This window comes from Schistocerca nitens, chromosome 6 (genome assembly GCF_023898315.1).
Source record: "Schistocerca nitens isolate TAMUIC-IGC-003100 chromosome 6, iqSchNite1.1, whole genome shotgun sequence".
Classification (NCBI taxonomy): domain Eukaryota; kingdom Metazoa; phylum Arthropoda; class Insecta; order Orthoptera; family Acrididae; genus Schistocerca; species Schistocerca nitens.
The window spans coordinates 45,589,396-45,613,023 of record NC_064619.1 but is presented as its reverse complement, the minus strand read 5'-3'; the positions used below and the strand labels follow the sequence as shown (position 1 = coordinate 45,613,023).

Sequence of the window (23,628 nt, the reverse complement as noted above, 5' to 3'; positions counted from 1 at the left end):
AAAGCTACATATTTTGCTGGCGTGTTCTACTTTCTGTCCATTTTCTGATTCCTGGTTTTAAGGGGACCACACCCTGCCTATCTAACCCATGATAATTTGGGCAAGTATCTGACACATTTCTGAAAAAACTATTTGATGGAGGACCTTACCATTTCTACTGTATGTTACATGATGCTAATAGAGTCAACTGTATTAAAATCTACTTTATCCATTTTATAGTTTTTAAGAAATACTTTTTTAAATTTATTAACAAAAAATATTAAGTTTTTTCTGCAGAAAATATTTTTTTGGCAACTTTGTAATGGGGGAATATTAATGAATGTAGTACCAGAGGTGGCTTTCTATGTTATGCAGAGTATCTGAAAATTTCATTCATTTATCTATGATAGTTTCTGATATAATGGGGCATATGTACTGAAAATTTTAGTTTGCGGGAAATTGATTGTATACAAAAAAAACTTTTGAAATTTGTTACTACAGTTAATTAAAATTGTCCTGCTGCATATGATGGCCCTTCTTTGGCCTCTAGCAGGTCTTACAGCTTCTTTTTCACCTTTCTGGATGCTTGTCTTGCTTTCTTGGCCATATTACACTCCTGGAAATGGAAAAAAAGAACACATTGACACCGGTGTGTCAGACCCACCATACTTGCTCCGGACACTGCGAGAGGGCTGTACAAGCAATGATCACACGCACGGCACAGCGGACACACCAGGAACCGCGGTGTTGGCCGTCGAATGGCGCTAGCTGCGCAGCATTTGTGCACCGCCGCCGTCAGTGTCAGCCAGTTTACCGTGGCATACGGAGCTCCATCGCAGTCTTTAACACTGGTAGCATGCCGCGACAGCGTGGACGTGAACCGTATGTGCAGTTGACGGACTTTGAGCGAGGGCGTATAGTGGGCATGCGGGAGGCCGGGTGGACGTACCGCCGAATTGCTCAACACGTGGGGCGTGAGGTCTCCACAGTACATCGATGTTGTCGCCAGTGGTCGGCGGAAGGTGCACGTGCCCGTCGACCTGGGACCGGACCGCAGCGACGCACGGATGCACGCCAAGACCGTAGGATCCTACGCAGTGCCGTAGGGGACCGCACCGCCACTTCCCAGCAAATTAGGGACACTGTTGCTCCTGGGCTATCGGCGAGGACCATTCGCAACCGTCTCCATGAAGCTGGGCTACGCTCCCGCACACCGTTAGGCCGTCTTCCGCTCACGCCCCAACATCGTGCAGCCCGCCTCCAGTGGTGTCGCGACAGGCGTGAATGGAGGGACGAATGGAGACGTGTCGTCTTCAGCGATGAGAGTCGCTTCTGCCTTGGTGCCAATGATGGTCGTATGCGTGTTTGGCGCCGTGCAGGTGAGCGCCACAATCAGGACTGCATACGACCGAGGCACACAGGGCCAACACCCGGCATCATGGTGTGGGGAGCGATCTCCTACATTGGCCGTACACCACTGGTAATCGTCGAGGGGACACTGAATAGTGCACGGTACATCCAAACCGTCATCGAACCCATCGTTCTACCATTCCTAGACCGGCAAGGGAACTTGCTGTTCCAACAGGACAATGCACGTCCGCATGTATCCCGTGCCACCCAACGTGCTCTAGAAGGTGTAAGTCAACTACCCAGGCCAGCAAGATCTCCGGATCTGTCCCCCATTGAGCATGTTTGGGACTGGATGAAGCGTCGCCTCACGCGGTCTGCACGTCCAGCACGAACGCTGGTCCAACTGAGGCGCCAGGTGGAAATGGCATGGCAAGCCGTTCCACAGGACTACATCCAGCATCTCTACGATCGTCTCCATGGGAGAATAGCAGCCTGCATTGCTGCGAAAGGTGGATATACACTGTACTAGTGCCGACATTGTGCATGCTCTGTTGCCTGTGTCTATGTGCCTGTGGTTCTGTCAGTGTGATCATGTGATGTATCTGACCCCAGGAATGTGTCAATAAAGTTTCCCCTTCCTGAGACAATGAATTCACGGTGTTCTTATTTCAATTTCCAGGAGTGTAGATGCAGACCTGTCTGCATCGGCTATCCTCATTTTATCGCAATGTTGCAGCCCAGTGATCATATTTTCACCAGGATTAATTCCCAACTTTTTCAGTACCCAACACTTTCCAATATTACCACAACTGAATGTAATAACAGCATCATGAGCTCCTAGTTTCATTGTACGCATGCCTTCAAATACAGTTTTAGGAAGGCGGCTCCAAATTATGCTGTTGAAACATTCATTTGGGTTCTGTGTCTGCCCATACAGACATTTCCTTAGGTCAGGATGAGCCAAGTCTCTGCAGTAATAACAGCAGCAGGAAGAGAATGCTGGTGAGAATAAGATTCTCCAGTTGCCTGAGGCCTATTGTATTTGCACCATGAATTTTTTCCTGATGGACACCATCCATGACGTAACATCTTGTACAGAAAGCTTTCTAAACGTGTTTCCTCTAAATTGTCGTTTCTTCAAAATGCCTTTACGTTTTGTCATCTTCAATAAACACAACAAAACACATGTAAACAAGCACTGCAAACGTAAGTATAACAACTACTCGCAATCACACTTGAAAAAAACTAACCGCGTGTTTGAAAGCGTGTTGTTTATAAACAGCAGAAACAAAAGAATACCGACCGTTGCATTCCAGGGATAGCCAACACACTCGGGAGTAAACAAATCCCTAACGTGCAATGAAGGGGATATAAAGATCTAAAATATACGCAGAAAAGTGGGTGACAAAAAAGTGGGTTTGGCACATAAACTCACGTAGTAGGAAAATGCTCTTTAAATGATCGAAAGAAATTTTTTTCAGCAAAATCCTTTGCACAGAACTTAAATAAAACCTTAACCTATCGAAATATGATGAAAACCGAAAATCGATTTTTTTTTACCTGAACCACGGTGTGGTCCCCTTAACAGAAAGTGCTCTGTTAGTTTTCTGGGTGGAACATCCATTTTTTCTGTACACGTTATTTAGGTGTGTTCGCAAAAATCTAGATCTGAGACCGTGTGAGCTCTGTGTACAAATATTTTAAGCACGCTCATAGTTTGCGACGGGTAACGACAGCTTGACGCTTCTTTCGTTTACTCAAGACGTCCAAGAATGGCAGACAACCATCTTTCTCTATTTCCGCAGTGAACAGAATGCTGTTTGAAGTTAAGGTGGCGGAGAGACTCCTTCAATTCATCTTCTCCATAAGGCCACATTGTGGCAGTACCGTCCCCATACCTAAAAAATACAGTTTGTTTAAGGGCAACTGATTCAAGCGCTCTCTCCTCGAAATCTTTCACGGTAAGATTGACCACCAAGGGAGACAGAGGGCTGCTCACGACGACGCCGTCAGTCTGTTCAAAATGTTCTTGGTTGAACGTCAACTAGGTGAAAGGTAGAGCATGACAGAACGAAGCATTAATGTTCGCCTGAAACTTTTTGCCAATTAGTGCCAAAGAAATATCCTTGTCGCATATTCTGTGGCGATGAATTAAACGACCACCGGCTGCAAGCCCGAGATTTTTTTCAACGATGTACGCTGTTTCTGTGTCGGGTGTGGTAATGGCCCAGAGACGGCCACGGCCTGCCACACTTCACGCGTGCGGCGTGTGCGGGCAGTGTGCGGGCCTTTCACTCGGCTTTGCTCGGTCCTTTCCGGAAGTACTCGGTGCAGCGCGACATTTCATTTAGCATTGTGGTGCGGCATTTTGCGGTCGGCTCAACTTTCTGAGTTCGGCATAATCGTTGGGTCAGCGCACATGTTATTGCCATCAACTTTCAAATAGCGCAATGATCACCATTCAAAGATAAGGGAAATTAGAGCTCGTACTGAGGCGTTCAGACAATCGTTTTTCCCTCACGCGATCCGCGAGTGGAACAGAGGGGGGGGATATGACTTTGGTGAGACTTGTGCCTCCGCCACACACCGCTTGGTGGCTAGAGGAGTATATATGTAGATGTAGATGTTCATCCTTCGCTGTTTGTTCGTGGCATGAAGGGCGTTGACAGGTCCAGTGGCTGTTTGTACAAAAAGAGGCAGTCTAGCGATCTATCGTCTCAATCCTTTAAAATGAATGGGAATGACAGAAGGGAGGGATGGGAATTCTCTATTCGCATAATCGACAGGTACTGCTAACGTCCTAGAAAGCGACATTATAGTGCGGCGCAGAAAGAATTTAAACTTTTAAATCACAATGAGGAACAAAGATTACAATGCTCGACAGATGGGATTCATTGTTATGTACATCAAGAAGCACTTTGTGCTAAATTTGCAGGTATGAAGTTATTGATCGAACTAGTACTACGAATAGTAAAATTTCTGAAGTCGCACCTATTATTCCATTATCAGAGGAACGATTTTCAATGTAATTAAATGAAGAGTGTGGAGATTTCATGCATTACTGCAAAGTACCTTCGTTAAGTCGAGGGGCACGCCTGGAAAGATTTTCCGATATAAATCTCGCTATTATTAAATTTATGAAGGGAAAAGGAGAGCAGGAACGAAAATTAGGAACATCTAGATAGGATTGGAGACTTAGCGTTTTAAGTGCGCTTGACTAGTCACCGCCCACAGAAAGACATTGAAAGGTAGTGTCGTTTTGAGTTGATGGGAATGCATTTAAAAAGAAATTCGCGCTGTAGAAGGGACACATTCTGCCAAAGACAATCCAGTTCCCTAAGCTCGCTAGCGTTAAAGAGAGTGCGAGGTTTGAAGAATTCATTGTGGCCTTGCAAAAATTACAATGATGGTTTCATAAAGATTTTGAGGGCACCACAAATCTTACATCTGATTCGAGACGTTTTGCCGTTTCAGTTGAAAGTGCCCCTTTGCTTGTGCAGTTGTAACTGATAAGCCTACAAGGTAATTTCAGAGTTACTCACAAAACATTGTCCAGTGCTCACCGTGCATATCTATAGTGATAAAATGTCGACATGGCCCATGTTATCCCAGGTCTTTGTGATTTGCAGCATAGGTTCTCATCTCGGATTTTAAGCTGATTCACATGTCTATAGTTACATCTACTTTCATAGTCCACAAACCAACATACAGTGTGTGGTGGAGGGTACATTGTACCACTACTTGTCACTTACTTTCCTGTCCCAACCACAAACAGAGTCAGGGAAAAACGACTATCTATATGCCTCTGTGCAATCCATAATTTTTCTTATCTTTGTGGTCCCTATGCGAAATGTACATCGATGGCAGTAGAATTGTTCTGCTGTCAGCTTCAAATGCCAGTTCTCCAAAGTTTTTTCAATATTGTTCCTTGAAAAGAACATCGCCTTCCCTCCAGGGATTCCTATTTAAGTTCTCAAAGCATCTCTATAATACTTGTGTGATGTTCGAAACTATCAGTAACAAATCTAGCAGTCCTTCTCTAAATTGTTTCGAAGTCTTCCTTATAATCCAGTCTGGTGGGGATCGCAAACAACAGACAGTACTCAAGAATGGGTTGCGCTAGTTTTCTATATGCCGTCTTGTGGGGCGGCTGGTAGGAATTAAATTGTTGGTTATATAAATATGTTTGAATGTTGAAAAACTGCATTTCCTGACCGATTAACCATATGTGCGGCGGCGGGTGGAATATGTTGTTTAAAATGTTCCTATTATTTATGCTGTCTTTTGCCGTTCTCAACACTGGCTCTCTAACTACAATATTGGCAACCAGAAAGTGATTAGCAAAACGTGAAGCCTGTAATTAGAATTCCTAGTGCCCACTTCATCTGAGAATACACTTATAGTTACAGCTTATAGCTCTGAGGAATTAGGAGATTATCTGGGATTTATAATCAAAAACGGTCGTGAAAAACCGTTCTGTATTCTGAAAGTCACAGATGAAAACAAAAGAATCCACACAATCTAACTAACAGAGCAGTTCAGAGTCTAATGCGCTGATGCAACTATAACTGTCCAAATTAACTGTTTAAATGAATGCTCGCCATAATTTGATGATAAGGTTCATCAAACGCCACGCTAAATAATGGTAGAGTGTTTGTCCCGCGGCGGCACGTGAAAATACGACATACGTAAACTGAAGATCGATAGTTAAAGTCAACCCAGAATTAATACTTCACTCTAAACTGATTTCATGGTTACGCGTATCTCGAGTAACGTAATACGGCATCCGAGGCTGTTTGTAGCAATGATACCGACGCGACGCGACGCGACTCCCGACACAGATGGCGTGCTTTTCAGCGTCTGGAGAGAACTGGGGCCTTGCTTCCTCGCGCTGCGTTCTTGTATATAAAGCCGCGGTGCGGACGGCTAAGGGAACGCCTGATCAAATCGGCTCTCCCGACTAGCCGCTGGGCTAGTAATGCACCACTTTAAGTCATTGAATAAATCATAGCTTCTTTTGCTGATGGCCGATGAAGCTCTCAATTTAAATGTGCATTCAACACACAGGTAAGTAATCATAATAAAAGTTTGACGTGGCTATGTTAAATATTGTGGGCGAGAGAATTAATTTAATTACACTGCACGCAGTAGACGAGCTCTGAACTGGCCCTTTGGAGATACGCTATCGCTATAGTTTTATAGGTATTCAAATGAAACTTCTCACATCTTCAAAGGTATAGCGGATCTCCAACCTACTTAAATATAAACATCCTAGCCTTATTTATTAGCCTACTTAATCTATCTTGCTTCCTTAAGTTTTAAGACAAAAACCAGAAAATATTGAATTTCAACTAAAATCTTAAATTGTGAGATCCAGAAGACTGTTTATATTAAATATTTATGAAAAAGGAATCTGATTATAAATTTTGAAGTCTCTAGCTCTTTTCTGTTGCGCCAATGATTTTTACAGAAAAACGTCCAAAATTCGAAAATGGATAAAGTTATCGAACTGATATTCAACACATATTAATTTAGTATTACTCCTGACATGCTAGAAACATTTTAGGTTATTTATTTGATTTTTAAAGTATTGCGCAACATTTATGACATCAGAGCTAGTTACAGCGGACTGGCTGGCACACAATGGAAAGACTGATGTGAATTTACCACGGTATGAGTAAGCTGCTTCCCTACATCACCCTCTACTTAAATTTTTGTTTATGATTGTTAATTAATGAACTTCCTATGAAAAATTAAAATTAAGATGTAAACATGTAGAAACATTAAAAAAAACTGATTACCTACATTAATTATTTAAATTGCGGGCATGTTCACTGCCTCTTAAGCATCATTATTACTCAAAATTCAAGCAAAGTCAATGTAACACTTTGGCATACATATTGCCTTAGACAAACAAACACATAAAATATGTAAAATTATGATAATCTTACAGCCATTAAATACATTTTTACATACACAGACTCAAATAAAATAACATGATACATAAACAGATGATTATCTCTTAGCAGTCTTTTCTAAACCTGAAAGAAATTTTCACAAATCATTTTTTCACACGTGGTTGTAGCCGCTTTGGCTGGCATCCTACACTTCCATTCACAAGGGTAGAGGAGGGGAAGTTGCTATGGTGTGCATCCTTCACGTTCACTCTAAATTACATGGGGAAAGGGGAGGGGTCACTGTGAGTTGTGTCCAAGTCACTCCACGCTTTCACGCAGCTACCAGGCTGCCATTATCTGGTTTGTCCTGTAGAACAAACAAAAAGAGTGCCTCAGACTCTGTTCACTTAATATCTAAGGGTGGGTCACAATGAAATGGGGATATATACATTTTATCCTTCAATATGTTGCTGGAACAAAGTTAACAGAACCTTTTTAATTTTATCACGGTTACTTGACTGTCATAAAATCGGTAAACAAATGGCTCAAACGCCGTTAGTCACTTACTAGAGAAAATTTATGCTCAAGGCATACAATCATGAATCCTATTTAATTTCAATTTATTATTTCTGGGCCGGAACACTGAACCAATGCTCGGTACATTCCTGATACATTTGTATTTTATTTATTTAGCTGACTCATCTTCGATTACCTTATTCTTAGAGATAGTATGAGTATATTTGTAGTTGCTTTCTCAGCTTCTTTGTACATGTGAGTAACTTTTGGTAATAGTACAGTTCTGAGTGTTCAAAACACACTACGTTTAGTTGACGACTAAATCCACTTATTGGTCCTCTGCTGCTGTGTCAGTTCCACATCTGCAATTATGTACTTACTTACTTTGAAGTGTATTTATGCTGAGCTATAAATAATGTTTCACGTCTGTCATTATGTTACTCAATTATGTTGTTAGTGTATGTACTTAAGTAATACTCACTCCATTAACATTTAAAGCACAGGATAGCACATTTATTTCATATCTGTAGTGTATTGCAGCTGATCAGTTTGCTCACGTGGCAATCCATTTCCACTCGATCGGACGCTGAAACCACAGGCAGTCTCTCTCGACCTACCACTAAAATGCATCAAGTAATTATGGACGAGCGTAATGCTAAATTCCTTAAACCTATAGGACACCATGAGCTGCTTTGTCTCATCTAACATACGGGTACCTATGGTCGCATTCACGCCTCCAACTCATAACCTCAGTACGTGTAGGTGTGTCCTGTCACACACTACACCAAAATAATGGCCAGCTCCAACCTTATAAATACTTCAGGGACGTGTCCTTCACGTCTCAACCACAAACACTGCTCAATTCTATTACACTGCCATTCCTTGCTACACAAGGTGAGTTTATTCTTACAACTTGTCTGCATATTTTTCATAACACTAAGCACTCTCTCTTACTATTTATTAGTTAGCTCTACAGCATACAATAGGTTTCACTGCCACTTCAGATCCTGCTTGTACATGAATTCGTATATCTTTTTAAATTACTATTGTGGGACCATCTCCAATAAAACAACAACTTTGTACTTATAATATTACCAGGGTTCTATACATAATCGTTACTCAAATACATTTTATCTTAATTACGTCATACTTCTCTATTGTTTGTCACTGTTAGGTTTGTCACATTAGGTATTTTCTTCACTAATCGGTGGATATAATGGCTACAGAACTCATGGCTTGATAGCCATGACGGAAAATTTTCATGTGTTGGAAAGAAGAGGTCGAAATTTTAGGTGGATAGGAAAGATGAAGAATGAGTGAGACCTGAAAAGGAAAGAAGATCTCACACAGCTGGGACTGCACAGCTGCCACACTGTGTAGAGGTTACAGAACAACCTCCTCCCTACAGCATTCATTAGTTTATTATTGGCTTGATAATCATAACAGAAAATTTAATGTGTTGGAAAGAAGAGGTCGAAATTTTTGGGGACAGGAAAGATGAAGATTGAGTGAGACCTGAAATGGGAAAGAAGATCTCACACACCTGGGACTGCACAGCTGCCACACTGTGTAGAGGTTACAGAACAACCTCCTCCCTACAGCATTCATTAGTTTATTATTGGCTTGATAATCATAACAGAAAATTTAATGTGTTGGAAAGAAGAGGTCGAAATTTTTGGGGACAGGAAAGATGAAGATTGAGTGAGACCTGAAATGGGAAAGAAGATCTCACACACCTGGGACTGCACAGCTGCCACACTGTGTAGAGGTTACAGAACAACCTCCTCCCTACAGCATTCATTCGCTTCAGAAATTTTTCACAATGGAAAGAAGGGGTCGAAATTTTTGTGGACAGGAAAGATGAAGAATGAGTGAGACCTGAAATGGAAAGGAGATCTCACACAGCTGGGACTGCACAGCTGCCACACTGTGTAGAGGTTACAGAACAACCTCCTCCCTACAGCATTCATTCGCTTCAGAAATTTTTCACAATGGAAAGAAGGGGTCGAAATTTTTGTGGACAGGAAAGATGAAGAATGAGTGAGACCTGAAATGGAAAGAAGATCTCACACAGCTGGCACTGCACAGCTGCCACACTGTGTAGAGGTTACAGAACAACCTCCTCCCTACAGCATTCATTCACTACCTATGAATTTCTTTAGGTCGATCACGTTCCTGAGACCTAATAGCTTTTTACTTTTAGGGTACTCTAGCCTATATGCATTGGCATGTGGTTTTCCTATGATCCTGAAAGGTCCTTGGTATACGAACATGAATTTCTTTGTTTCTGCATTTATTTTCTTTGATGTTTCCTTGGTTTTGACAAGGACTAACTGACCTATTTCAAAACTAGTAGGTACAGCTTTTGCGTCATGACGCTTCTTCCTTTCCAACGCTCTTCTTCTTATATTTGCCCTAGCCTTTAATTTCTTCTCGTCTGTGGATATTTGCGTTAGAATAGGGAATTCTACCATATCTGCAATCACATTGTGCGGTTCTTGGCCAAACATTAATTCGCAAGGCGCAAAACCAGTTGCATCATGCCTTAAGTTGTTAATTACATTCTCAAAATACTTAATGTGCTTTGCCCAACTTGAGTGTTTCCGAGCACAATAAGTCCTGCAAAGCCTATTCAATTCTCTCATAATACGTTCACTCATATTTCCTTGGGGGAAATACGCAGATATTTTCAGATGTTTCACTCCGGCCTTAGCCAGACATTCTTTAAATCTATCAGAAGTAAACTGAGGCCCATTGTCTGGCAGCAAATTCTTCGGAACGCCAACGTTCACGAAGAAATCCTTTTCCAATTTTTCTACCAATGTTTTTGCATTTGCTCTTTTAATTGGGTATAGCTTAACATATTTACTGAATCCATCCACAACAACAAAAACATGGGTGCAACCACCTCTCGAAACAGGATGAGGGCCAACAAATCACAAGCCAGTAATTCTAGGTTTCAGTTGGCTCTACTGAATGCATATCCCCTTCTATTCTGGTGTTAGCAGCACGGACTTTCTGGCACACTACACAAGATGCTAGACGCTTGGCCACACGGCGGTACATGTTGTCAAACACAACATTCTCTTTTAATTTTGCAATGCACTTCTTTGCACCGTAGTGGCCATACCTCAGGTGTACATAGTCGATTAGTAAGTCTACAAGTTGTGAGGGAAAGCACAGCTTCCACTCAGAAACACCTACCTTTTTCCTCCTAAACAGAATACCTTTATGCAGACAACAGTATTGCGAAACCTTTGGATAGTTCGCATCTCCTAAATAGCTCTTCACTAATTTCAGCTGGTCATCTGCATTCTGCTCACGTCTCAATTACTCTCTTTAATGCACTTTCTTCCTTTACTTCGTGCAGTGCAAACATTCGAACTTCATTTAGGTCTGTTGCTGTAATTCCCGCGTCATCACAGAGCTCCGCACTTCTAGATAACCCATCAGCTACCAGATTGTCTTTCCCTTGAATATATCTAACCTCAAGGTCAAACTGCTGGAGATACAATGACCATCTTACCAAACGAGCATTCCTCAACTTACAGGTCTTTAAAAAGGTCAACGCCTTATGGTCACTGTATACAATTATCTTGTGACCTAATAGATACTGCTCAAACTTCTGTACCCCAAATACAATTGCCAATGCTTCCAGTTCTGAGATGCCATAATTTCTCTCTGCTGCCTGCAAAGATCGACTTGCGAAAGCTATAGTCTTGTGCACTTCTTGTTCGTTCTCTATTCCTACTTGGAATATTTCCACAGCTATACCATAGCCACTAGCATCAACAGACATACAGAATGGTTTTTCAAAATCAGGATGATGTAAAATAGGACTATTAATTAAAGATTGTTTAAGCACCTCAAACGCCTGTTGACATTCTGCTGTCCAAACCCAAGGGGTATTCTTTTTCAGCAGGAGGTGAAGACAGGGTGCATTAAAAGCCTGTTCACTAACAAAACGCCTATAGAAGCCGAAAAGACCGAACATCGATCTCAACTGCTTCTTGTTTCTGGCAGCCTCAAATTTTTCAATGACTGCTAGCTTTCCAGGGTCAGGCAGAATACCTTTTCTACTTATCATATATCCCAAGAAACCTATTTCCTCTTTAACACACTCTGTCTTTTCAATCTTTAGTTTCATGCCACCTCTCTCAATAACCTCTAACACTTCCTCTAATAAAGCTATGTGTTCTTCCCAGGTAGGAGTTGCTATTAACAGATCATCTACGTAGACTGTTATTTTATTACTTAAGGCTGGTCCTAAAACATGGCACATCACACGTACGAAGGCACAAACAGAGATATTAAGTCCGAAAGGTACCACACGGTATTGGTAACAAACTCCTTCGTACAAGAAAGCTGTGTACTTCCTTGAACTTTCCGCCAGTGGCAAATTTCAATATCCACACGTGATGTCCATAGAAGTTAAGAATTTTACACCCCGGAACTTTTGCAATAACTCGTCCATGTTCTGCGGTCTATCACTTTCCCTAACCACTATTTCATTCAACCAACGAGCGTCCAAGACCAATCTGACACTCCCGTCTCTTTTTGGTACAACAACAAGAGGATTATTGTACTCACTGACCGCTTTTTCAATCACACCCCACTCTAGCATTCTGTGTATCTCCTTTCGAACTGCCTCCTTCCTAGCTACATGTATTTGGTATGGCTTCCTGAAAAACACTTGGCCAGGTTTCACCTTTAATTGACATTCATAACCTTTGACCACGCCAGGTCGATCTGAAAATACCTTATGATGCTTTTTTAAAACCTGTCTCAGTTCTTCCTTCTGATTAGCTGAAATTTTATCGATTTCCTGCAATTTAGCTTCTATTTTGTCCAAAATAATTGCTTCTTCTTCTTCTGTGTTTAGCTTACTTGTACTAAGATTAACACCTTCGTCCCAATATCTCCTATTTTTCAGAACTCGTATAGGCAGCTCCCAAGTTTCATCATTAGTTACTACATGTTTATCACTAAAAGGTACTGTAATTACTCCGGTTATTGGCAAGACCATCTTTAACTGGCTTCTTTCAAAGTCAACAACACTCTGATATTTTGACAAGAAATCTATGCCAATTAAAACCTCAATACTGAGATTGTTTACCATTAAGAATGGATGATCAATTAAATTACCATTAATGTTAAAGGGCAGCAAAGCTTCTTGCTTTACCGTTTTTGACACCTTGCTAGTAGCACCAATTATTCTTAGTCCTGATACCCTCATTACTGTAAGCTTGTCTTTACCAGGTAATGCATCAAAGAAGGACTGAGATATCGCACTCACCTCACTTCCACTGTCTAAGAGACAACTTACTTTGATACCCAACATATTCACTATTATTATAGGGTGACTTATTCTAGTTTGTACAGGTGGTTTCTCAAACTCATCCAATAGTTCCTTTTTGATTTGTCTCCAACTAAAGTGATCGACATCTGTCTTCATTAAATTTAGGTCACAGTGTGTAGGGGTTTCCTGAATTACATTTTCAGCTGCCTTTTCCAGTCGGTCTATTAATTTTAAATCGAAACACCGCACGACTTCATTACATTTAGTTTGCTGAACATAACCCAAATTACTGTAGTCTGGGCGATTCTGCGCTTCCAGACCGGGCATAACACTAGTTACAGCTAAACCACTTTCACCATTATCGTCGGTTTCCTTCTCAAGTGACAACTGGTCACAGCTACTGGGTTCATCGACCCCCAACAGGCTACCCTCTACATTCTCACTTATCTCCTGTCCTAAATCTGTTAGTACATTATCAACATCCTGCACAGGCACTTTAGATAAGAGCACATCATCTTCATCGTAAATATAAGCATGAATTTCTTCTGCTTCTTCACCTGACAATTCAGTATGTTGTAGCTCTTCCCTACCATTACTCTGCTGCGCCTTCTCTTTCTCTTCCCACTTAGAAAGCGTCTCTAACACGGTATCTATCAAATACTGTGAGTGATGTAATATTTCTGTTGTATCCTTAGGTGCTACCGACACTTCATCCACCTGTTCAGTTTGAGTATTCTGATCTGTCTTACCAATTCCCGTAACTACTGGCTTAGGAAAAGTAACCGCCTGGTGAGTGCCAGTGTCCTCATAGACGGGAACTAGTTTTCCTGCCTCGGCGTACTGTTGTTTCCTTTATTTTCATTATAGTTAACTGACATAGCATTGCTTTCCGTACTGTTGTTTACATGCATAATTTTGTTTGGAACAAAATTATTATCACTTGGATGCCATTGTTGGTTCTGATAATTATTTCTCCAATTCCTACCTCTCTTAGGATGACGAACACCTACTGTTCTTATGTTTACATTGCCATTCTGCTCGTTCTTAAAATTACTATTATTGTTATTAGCATTTCTGTTATTACGTGCTTGCTCCTCATTGGCCGCAACACGTTCTACACGTTCCAAATATTCAATGAAACGATCCAGATTGTCTCTAGGGGCAGATATAATTCTAGTTTGCCAATACCATGGCAGTTTGGCTTCAAGACCTAGTATAATCATTTCCGGTTTTAGCTTTTCGCCCAAATGTGACAAACGTGAGATCCATGACCTAGCAAACTCTTTAATAGATTCCTTGCCTGAATTGAAGCGTTTTCCACTCCAAAATTCTCTCAATACTTCATTTTGCTTATTACTAGAACAATACTCATTAATGAAAGCTGTTTTAAATTCCGCTAATGTTTTACACTTCAACATAATATCAGCTGACCAACGCATGGCGTCACCTGCTAAATGGCTTCTAATAAATGAGATTTTCTCTCGTTCAGACCAAGCTGGTAGAATCACATCTTCAAAATCGTTCCAGAAATCTAGGGGGTGGATATTTTTATCTGGATCGAACCGCAAGAACTGCCGACACCCGATAAAAGCGGCGTTTGCAGCTACAACTTGTTGTATACTACCATTACCAGAAGTTACTGAAGCTACTTTACTCTCAATGTTAGCAATGTTAGTACTGATATTTTCTACTCTCATTTCAACATTATCTACTCTTTGTACAATATGAGTAGTATCAGTTTTGATTGCATCTACGTCTGCTTGACATATGTTTATTTTTATATTAACATCTTTAAACCTATCTGAGCACAGTTCAGATTCTGCCTCGATCTTTTCTGTTAACTTGTGCTCCAGCTTCGCATCTTCCATTTGGAAGTCCTTGTGAACCTCAGCAACTTCGGATTTTACTGTTTTATACATTTCAGAAAATTGTTGAGCAACCTTTTTCTTAATGTCCTCATGGTTGTAATCAATTTTATAATTCAAACTGTCCAGATCCTCTTTCAACTTATTCAACTAGCCTTGAAAGAATTTTCTAATTCAGCTTTATTGGATTCTAATTTATTGCCCATTGCCTCAAACCGTTTATTAAAATTGGTTTGGCTGGCCACAATCTTATACTTTAATTCAGCATTGCTGGTAGCTATTGCTTGTAATATAACATTTAAATCAATAGCCCCAGTATCTTTGGGTTGCTCACTAGCTGGCTTTTTATCACACTCAGGTGACGAAAAACTAGCTCCAACACCAGAATCATCAAAACTAAACGAAACTTCTGATTGGTTAGTCATATCTAACTTCTCCTGTTTAAACTCTACCATTTCTGATGACTGTTTCGTTTTTAACTCATCAGATAAACTATCATCCAATAAATTAACAATTTCTGATTTCTGCTTTACTAAAGGGGTCTCTATTATTGAATCATTGCCCCTTTTTACACTACTGTCAGGAGACAATACATCATATTTCACTTTAACATTATTACTTTCATGCATATTTACACTTGAACCGTTGTCTGGATTTACAGTTCCCTCAACAGACATAGGTTCTGATGTAAGTTTAACCTCAGTGTCTTTTGGCGGTTCCATCGCCGACAGTCTTTTAGTGCAGGTTAGTAAAATTTTTAACAGCTTTTCACTTAACTTAGTTGCTTCTGCACGACGTATGGCGTTGCTGGCGCGGCGTACCAGGATTACTGACGCGACGCAGCGCGCTGAACTGCAGACGGCACTCCGACGGCTGTTATGTGTTTGCGTGGCCCGCAATTGCAGGCGCGGCTCCGGTTGCTCTGGCGGATGACTGCGGTGAGGCGAAACTGGCTTATCGAGATGCCGGCAGCGCCGCTAGACTCAGTGCCAGCTCCGTCAATCCAGATGCGTTGTTAATCCAATTGCGTCGTCCACATGCACACGTAACACTTTCACTGTTCTATTACTCAGCTGCGTGTCGCATTTCACTCGCGAATCCGAATACTTAAAAATCACGTTCACTTTTACTCAGTTTATTTCCCGGCCGATGCACCATATGTGGGGCGGCTGGTAGGAATTAAATTGTTGGTTGTATAAATATGTTTGAATGTTGAAACACTGCATTTCCCGACCGATTAACCATATGTGCGGCGGCGGGTGGAATATGTTGTTTAAAATGTTCCTATTATTTATTCTGTCTTTTGCCGTTCTCAACACTGGCTCTCTAACTACAATATTGGCAACCAGAAAGTGATTAGCAAAACGTGAAGCCTGTAATTAGAATTCCTAGTGTCCACTTCATCTGAGAATACACTTATAGTTGCTGCTTATAGCTCTGAGGAATTAGGAGATTGTCTGGGATTTATAATCAAAAACGGTCGTGAAAAAACGTTCTGTATTCTGAAAGTCACAGATGAAAACAAAAGAATCCACACAATCTAACTAACAGAGCAGTTCAGAGTCTAATGCGCTGATGCAACTATAACTGCCCAAATTAACTGTTTAAATGAATGCTCGCCATAATTTGATGATAAGGTTCATCAAACGCCAAGCTAAATAATGGTAGAATGTTTGTCCCGCGGCGGCACGTGAAAATACGACATACGCAAACTGAAGATCGATAATTAAAGTCAACCCAGAATTAGCACTTCACTCTAAACTGATTTCATGGTTACGCGTATCTCGAGTGACGTAATACGGCATCCGAGGCTGTTTGTAGCAATGATACCGACGCGACGCGACGCGACTCCCGACACAGATGGCGTGTTATTCAGCGTCTGGAGAGAACTGGGGCCTTGCTTCCTCGCGCAGCGTTCTTATATATAAAGCCGCGGTGCGGACGGCTAAGGGAACGCCTGATCAAATCGGCTCTCCCGACTAGCCGCTGGGCTAGTAATGCACCACTTTAAGTCATTGAATAAATCATAGCTTCTTTTGCTGATGGCCGATGAAGCTCTCAATTTAAATGTGCATTCAACACACAGGTAAGTAATCATAATAAAAGTTTGACGTGGCTATGTTAAATATTGTGGGCGAGAGAATTAATTTAATTACACTGCACGCAGTAGACGAGCTCTGAACTGGCCCTTTGGAGATACGCTATCGCTATAGTTTTATAGGTATTCAAATGAAACTTCTCACATCTTCAAAGTTATAGCGGATCTCCAATCTACTTAAATATAAACATCCTAGCCTTATTTATTAGCCTACTTAATCTATCTTGCTTCCTGAAGTTTTAAGACAAAAACCAGAAAATATTGAATTTCAACTAAAATCTTAAATTGTGAGATCCAGAAGACTGTTTATATTAAATATTTATGAAAAAGGAATCTGATTATAAATTTTGAAGTCTCTAACTCTTTTCTGTTGCGCCAATGATTTTTACAGAAAAACGTCCAAATTTCGAAAATGGCTAAAGTTATCGAACTGATATTCAACACATATTAATTTAGTATTACTCCTGACATGCTAGAAACATTTTAGGTTATTTATTTGATTTTTAAAGTATTGCGCAACATTTATGACATCAGAGCTAGTTACAGCGGACTGGCTGGCACACAATGGAAAGACTGATGTGAATTTACTACGGCATGAGTAGGCTGCTTCCCTACAGTCTCCTTCACAGATGAACCACACTTTCCTAAAATTCTCCCAATAAACTGAAGTCAGTCATTCCTCTTCCCTACTACAATACTTACATGCTCGTTCCATTTCATAACACTTTGCACTGTTATGCCTAGACATGTAATCGATGTCACTGTGTCAAACAGGACTACTAATGCTGAATGAGATTTTCACTGTGCAGCGGAGTGTGCGCTGATATGAAACTTCCTGGCAGATTAAAACTGTGTGCCGGACCGAGACTCGAACCCGGGACCTTTGCCTATCGCGGGCAAGTGCTCTACCAACGAGCTACCCAAGCACGACTCATGACCCGTCCTCACAGCTTCAATTCATATCAGCGTACACTTCGCTGCAGAGTGAAAATCTCATTCTGGAAACATCCCCCAGGCTGTGTCTAAGCCATGTCTCCGCAATATCCTTTCTTCCAGGAGTGCTAGTTCTGCAAGATTCGCAGAAGAGCTTCTGTGAAGTTCGGAAGGTAGAAGCCGAGGTACTGGAAGAATTGGAGCACTACTAAAGCCTTATTTGAGCCGTATAGGATTGTTTTCCTACTAATCTGCATTAACTTACACTGTTTTACATTTAGACCTAACTGCCATTCATCACACCAACTGCAGACTGGTACTCACACTGTCTGTCAGATCATTTATGTTTGTAAAGAATAACAGCAGACCTGCCACACTTCCCTGTGGCTCTCCTGATGATGTTCTGTCCTCTGATTAGCACTCGCCGACGAGAACAACGTACTTGGTTCTGCCACTTAGTAAGTCCTCAGTCCACTCACATATCTGCAAAGCTATTCCATTTTCTTGTACCTAGGTTAATAATCTGCAGTTTCAAAAGCATTTAAGATATTTGGGGATATGGACTCTTCATATTGTCCTTCATGTGTGCTTCGCAGGATATCATGTGAGAAATGGTCAACCTGAGTTTTGCTCAAGTGATGCTTTCGGAAACAGAGTTGATTTGTGAACAGCAGCTTTCCCATCTCAGTGAAATTCATTATATTATAAACGTGAATACGTTGAACAATTCTGCAACAAATCGATGTGAGGGATATACATTTAATTTTGTGGGTCTGTTATCTTACCCTTCATATATACAGCTTTCTTCCAATCACTTGAGATTTTGCGCGTACTGCAAAACCGATTTGGGATTCCATCTAGACCTGGAGATACATTTGTTTTCAGCTTTTTCATCCGCTTCTGTTTTTCAGGAATGCATATTACTATGTCCTTCGTACAGAAGTCCGTGCGATTATCAAACAACTGTATGTTTGTACGATTTCCCTGTGTGATAGTTACGACAGCATCTAAAGGCTTACCACCAATTGAGTTCTTTTTAGTACAATAACTGTCACAACTCCCCAAAGGCTGGTTTTCCTTCTGTACTGGTGTGCACAGCTTAACTCTGAAAGAAGCTTTTGTATGATGTATCCCTGCCAAATGAGGTAGTTCGATAAAAATTTGAACGCATATTGAAAGAATTGCTACACTGTTGTACAGGAGGTAAATGAAAGAATCACGCAGTGAGGAAAACAGAAATGAGACGTTTATTGAAAGACATAATTACACCGAAATCACCGTCACTCATGAAGGTCCCCTGAACGTTACAGAAGGGGGATTTGGTTCTTAATAGGATGTGTGATCACCATGGCAGTGCATGCTCTGAAACGTGCTTCCATGCTGGTCACAAAGCTGCTAAGGAGTTTTTATGTAGGACATTCAATTCCTTCACCATTGCGGTTGACATCTGTTGGATGATCGTTGATGCATGTGGACATATGTTTCACCACCACATCCAACATACGCTTGATGGGATTAAAGTCGGAGAAATGGGCACGCCTGTCCGTTCACTGTATGTCCTCTTGCACCAATAGTTCGTTCACATGTGCTATTCTATGTGGCCATGCACTGTCATCCATAAAAATGAAGTCGGGCTGAATGTATCTCTGAAAAAAATGCAAATGGGGAAGGAGTATAACGTCACAGCAACATTTGCAGATGAGTGTACTGTGTTCATAGATTTGGAGGCCAGTATGCCCACGCAACATTATGCCTCCCTACACCATAAGACCAGGACCACAAAAACAATCAACAATGCTGGACGGACAGTCGTACGCGATAATTTAGGTGGTATGTCACATAAATTCTGAGGTGATTCTACAAGTGAAAAAAAAACCGAAAAAGTCATATGAACAGGTGTCCGTTTTCGATCGTTTTGGAACTGGAGTGGGTTGAAGAGTACACACACCCATGAAGGCAAGTATGATTATCACTTACCGAAATGCTGTGTAGGCGCTGTGGTGGACAGAATAATGGTGGGACAGATGACTGATACATCCTAAAAGAGGTGTTCCAAAAGTCCCTCACCCATCTCAGTTCATTTGTCAGCACATTTCCCCCCCCCCCTCCTCTCTCTCCCTCCATCTCTTCAAGAACATCATGTCAGCGGACTTTAATGTGGGCAACAGGGTCGGTGATGCGAATAACAAGTTCTCCACATGAATGAAATTACAATGAAATCCAGACCTTTGGCTGCTTACAGGCATTGATAAATATCAACGGGGACAGCTGAAAATGTGTGCCCCGAGCGGGACTCGAACACAGGATCTCCTGCTTACATGGCAGACGCTCTATCTGTCTAAGCCACCCAGGGCACAGAGGATAGTGCGACTGCAGGGACTTATCTCTGGCACGCTCCCCATGAGACTCACATTCCCAGTTTAATGTCCACACACTACATTTGTAGTGCCCCTGCCCACTGTACTCATTACTCGCGGCAGTCAATCTACCGATTCCCGTAAGAGTTTGGGCAATGTGAGTGCATCCACACTGAAGATCATTGGCTTGTTAGCCTTAAATATCTGAAGATGGTATGTGTTCTTTCGGACACGTCCAAAATAACAGATACCATTTTCATATAGTTCTCCACATGTACCCACCTTCATACGATACACATCCACCTATAACCAGCCCCATTGACAGATGTCTAATGGGCCTAGGTCTGGTGATCTAGTAGGCCGCTTAATGGATCCACCATGGCCAATCTGCCATTCAGGAAAGGTGTTATTCAGATACTGTGATACCTGTCTGATATAGTGAATCGGTGATCCACCATGCTGCAAGTATATTTGCCATCGTAACTCTAGTGCCATGTCTCCCAAAATTTCAGTTAAGTGCTCTGTCAGTAAATGTGTGTATGCTGCGGCTGTCATGCGTTTTTGCGGGAACACAGGGCCTAACACCAGATCATCACTCTTACCACACCAGACGTTCACTGAGAACCTAACTAGGAATCTAGTTTTCCTAGTGTCATGGGAGTTCTCGATTGCCCATGTATGAAAATTAAAGGTATTCATAATAGCATTGCATGTAAATATAGCTTCATCTGTAAATAAAGCATTTTGCATTACGTCTCTGTGTACAGCCAACCATTCACAAAATTGTTACCTGCTTACTGAGTCACCTGGATGCAGATGTTACACATGCTGCACATGCAGTGCGTGCAAGCCCTCAGAACATAATGTATGCCGCACTCACCTTTGTGGACTATCGACCTGATGGCTAATGCGCCATGTATTAGTGGTGAGACTCCGTTGTACCATTGCAATAATGTCGTCCGTTTCCTCAGCTGACTGGATAGCTTCACGTTCTGGTGCTACGTTTACACTGGGTAGTGTTCTGAATTCACATATTGTTTGAAAAATCTTGGAAAATGTCCTGACACGGGGAGTTCTTTGATCAGGGAAACGTCTCTGGTATTCTGTCATAGCCACACAGGCATTGACATTTCCGTACCTGCATATTCTGCACCGGTGAACGTCTTTGGCATGTTGGTATTCACCGACACAATGGACTTGCTCGGTTAAACAATACTCAAACACGACTCTCACACAGCCTTACGACTGCTCCCTGTTCCAACCCACTGTATATACTTGCAGCTGTTGCCTTGGTGTGGTATCACAGTGCTGCCATCTGTTGAAGAACCCCCACATCTCTTGTAGGATGGATCAGTCATATGTTCCATGATTTACCTGTCCAACACAGCGCCTACACAGCATTTCAATATGTAATATTCACACTTGTCTTCATACTCGTTTATGTATGTGTGTAGTCTTCAGTCCGCTCCAGTTCCTTAATGAACGAAAATCTGACACATGTTCATAGGACATTTTGGTTTATTTTCACTTGTAGAGTCATCTTACAAGTTATGTCGCATTCCTCCTCAATCATCCTATATGACGAGAGGTGGTAACACGTAACCCACCAAGGAACTATGTACTACCATTCCTCACATGCCCCTGGACTGTTCTGTTATACACACAGTATGCTTTTCATCAAGATTCAAGAGAAATATAGAGTAGTTTTTGTAAACGAACATTCACCACCATTGTAAAACATAATGCACTGCGTTCTAGGGCATGCGTGTAATGTCAGATCTACGGAAATAGCGAATTGTGTATGTTTTACGATATCTGTGCAACATGAAACAAATTTTAGCAGGAAAAATACGTGGAGCAGGGTAACGATATAACTTCACGTAAATATGAAAAATTACGAATTTGAATCGTTGAAAACTATATTGCATTAGAATTTCAGACGCTTTTGGTCCTTCCCCACAGGAGTTGGAGAAATTCATGGACAAGTTCAACGACGCTGGGCGCTTTTTGTGCGAGCTGCTGGCAGAAAAGAAAGGAACAGAGGTGGAACTGTACCACCCACTCATGCACACTGCTCTTCGTTCGGTTGTAGCCACTATTGTAGGCGTCGACTTGGAGTGGATTTTACCAGGTCGGTTCCGGCAGGCTGAGGTGGTTGATCTAGTGACGGATTTCGGAAAAACTTTATCGGTAAGTTGATGAAATATACTGTGACTTACATTTAATTTTCCATTGTTGACAGAACTGCAGGAACGCAGTTGTATGATAAACTGTGAGAATGAATTATCCTCAGACGGTAATTAAATGGTCCGCATTTTTTTTAAGATAATCGGTTTCGAGACTTCTAGCCTCATCTTCAGATGTACCTGTTCACATAAAGAATAAAGATAAGTCACCTCATACCTAAAACTTTTGCTTTACTTATCGACAACGTGCTAACAACTGCCTTTTAGAATAATATGTTAGCAAGTTCAATATATAAGATTTTGACTTTTTTTTCTCACGCATAAACGTGAGACGCCGCTGGAGTGTGACACACACACTGTCATTCTGAATGGTTGTTTATTTAAGGCAAAAACTAACTGTCAACAGCATTAGATAATAACACGTTTAAATCACTCAATATCATTGTATAAATGTTTCTTTCCTGTGGTTATAAGAAACTGTAATTTTGTGCATATTTTTGATTTGAAAATAAGTAAATTAATTAACCTCAAAATCTACACTACTGGCCATTAAAATTGCCACACCACGAACTTGACGTGCTACAGACGCGATATTTAACCGACAGGAAGGAGATGTTGTGATATGCAAATGATTAGCTTTTCAGAGCATCCATACAAGGCTGGCGCCGGTGGCGACACCTACAACGTGCTGACATGAGGAAAGTTTGCCTGGTGAGACGTTGTTGTGATGCGTCGTGTAAGGAGGAGAAATGCGTACCATCACATTTCCGACTTTGATAAACGTCGGATTGTAGCCTATCGCGATTGCGGTTTATCGTATCGCGACATTGCTGCACGCGTTGATCGAGATCCAATGACTGTTAGCAGAATATGGAATCGGTGGGTTCAGGAGGATAATACGGAACGCCGTGCTGGATCCCAATTGATGCTGGTAATTGATGCATCATACAATTATTCTTCGTCATGGCTTAAGGCTTAAACCTTCAGCAAATAAATTCATCATAGCATCATGTTCTTCCCAATATGCTTCCAGATCAAAGCATGTCTCATTACTCCAAGCAACACTAATGACTAGAAGAAGACTCAGAAAAGAACGGATGACTTCCTTTTCGAACTAAAAACACGTGATATACACTACTATGTGTTTT

At 41.4% G+C, this 23,628-nt stretch overlaps 1 protein-coding gene across 1 annotated transcript in view; it reads left to right on the top strand.

The window, feature by feature from the left end:
- Positions 1–23,628, top strand: part of LOC126262785 (cytochrome P450 4C1-like) — a 145,502-nt gene that overhangs the window by 36,516 nt on the left and 85,358 nt on the right. Inside the window, exon 3 of the mRNA XM_049959606.1 lies at positions 22,257–22,484. Coding sequence (XP_049815563.1) covers positions 22,257–22,484 — 228 coding nt within the window. The remainder of the gene's footprint in view (positions 1–22,256; positions 22,485–23,628) is intronic.